At 32.0% G+C, this 2,500-nt stretch overlaps 1 protein-coding gene across 11 annotated transcripts in view; it reads right to left on the reverse strand.

Annotated features, from left to right (window-relative positions):
- LOC119594087 (peroxisomal membrane protein 11C-like) overlaps positions 1-2,500 on the reverse strand; it is a 12,863-nt gene that overhangs the window by 6,738 nt on the left and 3,625 nt on the right. For all 11 annotated transcript variants that reach the window (XM_037943217.1, XM_037943167.1, XM_037943195.1 and 8 more), the window contains exon 4: positions 1-46. This exon is cut by the window's left edge and continues 133 nt beyond it. In XM_037943217.1, coding sequence (XP_037799145.1) covers positions 1-46 — 46 coding nt within the window. The remainder of the gene's footprint in view (positions 47-2,500) is intronic.

The raw sequence follows: 2,500 nt of genomic DNA on the forward strand, positions 1-2,500 counted from the left end.
CAACATTGTTCAAGACCCTTAAAGTCCTTACTATTACATCTTCATCCTGTAATGAATAAAAATTTGTTACTTATTGGTAGTCTCCAGTTTTAAGATAGATTCACCATTGAACACATAGTATGTACAGTTGTCCCTGATTATGTGTAGCTTTGGCAAACTAGATTTATTTGTACACTTTTATTAATGATTGGTTCTTTAAAAAAGATATATCATTAAAGTCATAAATAAATACTGACTAAAAATTAAAAAACAGCATTCTTTCATCTTCCTTAATTGTATTAAATAATTTTGGAAAACATTATTATATAATATTCATATTCTTTGCTCCTGTAAACTAGGATATATCACAAACAGCAACAGAGTGCAAAATGAAAAAGATAAACTTTGGTGTTCTATTTTTGTAAGTCTAAAAGCATTAATTTATCTTATTTTTTACACAAAATGTTAAAATTTCATACTGTAACTTACAATATGCTTATTGCGAAGTAATTCATACAGACACAGTGATCACTACTTCATTTAAAGTATCACCAAATAAGTTTCTCATATGTTTAGTGTGATGAAGATATTCGTTTGGTTAATTTTCATCTAATTGTTATTAATTTTTAAAGGGATGTACAAGTACCATGGTTTTTGTTCAAAGCAGGTCACTGCAATACACTAACCTGAGCATAATGGGAATAACTTTATACACATATGTTATTACTGTCACAGGTAAACATTGCACTGAGCTAATTTACACACTTTTGTTATGCTCACAATAAGAAATTATGTTATAATCTTTAAAGAGTACAGTCTGATACTGACTGCACTGATGGAAATCTACTACCAGAGATATGCATGATTATGGAAAGGGGACTGGGGGGGATACCATAGCTAGATATAATGACAGTATAAAGAGGGACATTGTAGTATTTTGATTATGGATAGAAGATATAAATATATCCTTTATTTATACATCTGCTTGAGTTTCAGCAAGGGAGAAGTAGTTGCCACAGTGTAGGTGCAAAGATAGTGTTACACCTCACTTTACAAATTCAGTATAGAGCTTGCATCAGTATAGAGCTTGCAGAAAGGTCTGTGTATTTTAGATAAGCATGTGTTGGGTCCTTTTGGAAGCAAATATCAAGTCATTGCAGTTACTGACTTCTTTACCATTCCAATCTGCCATGCCACATTTGCATTTTTCAATTCACTTTTCCACTAGTTCTGATTACTCCATTTGAAAGTACTTGTAATAATAATCAGTGAACCACAAAATAAACAACCTATTTTATAGTATCAAATATAATGCATTGCAATTCCAACAACAATAATCCAATCTAATCTGGCCTTCTAGTTGCTCTATGAGCCCAAAAGAACATTAGTAGGATTTCATGTTCAACAAACTGTAAATCAAACAACGAAGGGAAGAACAAAAAACACATGAATATGCCGAATGCCTTTGCACCATGAAACAATGACACCTGTTTTTCTCATTCCTATACATTTTCTATGAACTGTAACCCAATACCATGGATGGCATGTCTGGGTATGCCAAGCCAAAAGTGGATTTATTTCATTAATTGTATTTCCCCACAGATGGCTCCACAAGTACTTAGTCACTAATAAGTCAGTGAGTTAATCACTAGTCTGACCTACCTCACCTTTCTAACTTTTTCCATGATTTTTGGAAATAAGCTATTATTATTGATTCTAATGCAGTAAAAGTCATAATGTCAATAATAATAGTAGCAGATTTGATATTAATAGCATAAGAAAAAAAAAATCCTGAAAATTTAAGGAAAATCTGGTGAGGGAATATAGTGCTGACTGAGCAATTGTGAAGTCATCTATGTGGAGATGAATTTCACAAAATGATATTATAATGAACATTACATTTTCCATTGGTATTGGGTTAAAATCTAGGTATCCAGTGCAGATATTGTTTGTGGCATATAGCTTACTGCAGTGTAGTTCAATAATTGCATGACAAATTATGCAGACCTTTTAAGGTTTATTAGCAACGTTGGTGGTGATGAGGAAACAGGCAAAAATTATGGTGCTGAGGAAGAAGGGGGCAGCCTTGGAACACCTTTGGTTTGTTTGTTTCCATCTCTGTAATGTTGCTCAGATATCTGACTACTTTTGTGTCTTATTATTACTTGAATTTTTGTTGTATCATTTATTCACAGTTGCATATAATAACTATACATTTATGTCTAGTTTCATGGATAATAATGCTCATGCTCATGTGCCTACTTAGTGAGAAGGGATAAAATGCCCTTGACAAAAATATTAACTTGTGGGCCTTGATTGAGACTGTCAACTCATGTTTACTGCTGCATTTCAGCAATTCTATCACAACTTTTACTTTATTACATTAGATACATTCAAATATGCTAAAAATATAAAAATATATTTCAGCAAAAGGCACTTTTTTCTAGTATTCTTAAGATGATATCTATATTTCTTTCTACCCGATAATTTGGTGGTTAAAAAAGATTTTTGGTTAGGGGAA

The sequence above is a fragment of the Penaeus monodon genome, chromosome 3 (assembly GCF_015228065.2).
Source record: "Penaeus monodon isolate SGIC_2016 chromosome 3, NSTDA_Pmon_1, whole genome shotgun sequence".
Classification (NCBI taxonomy): domain Eukaryota; kingdom Metazoa; phylum Arthropoda; class Malacostraca; order Decapoda; family Penaeidae; genus Penaeus; species Penaeus monodon.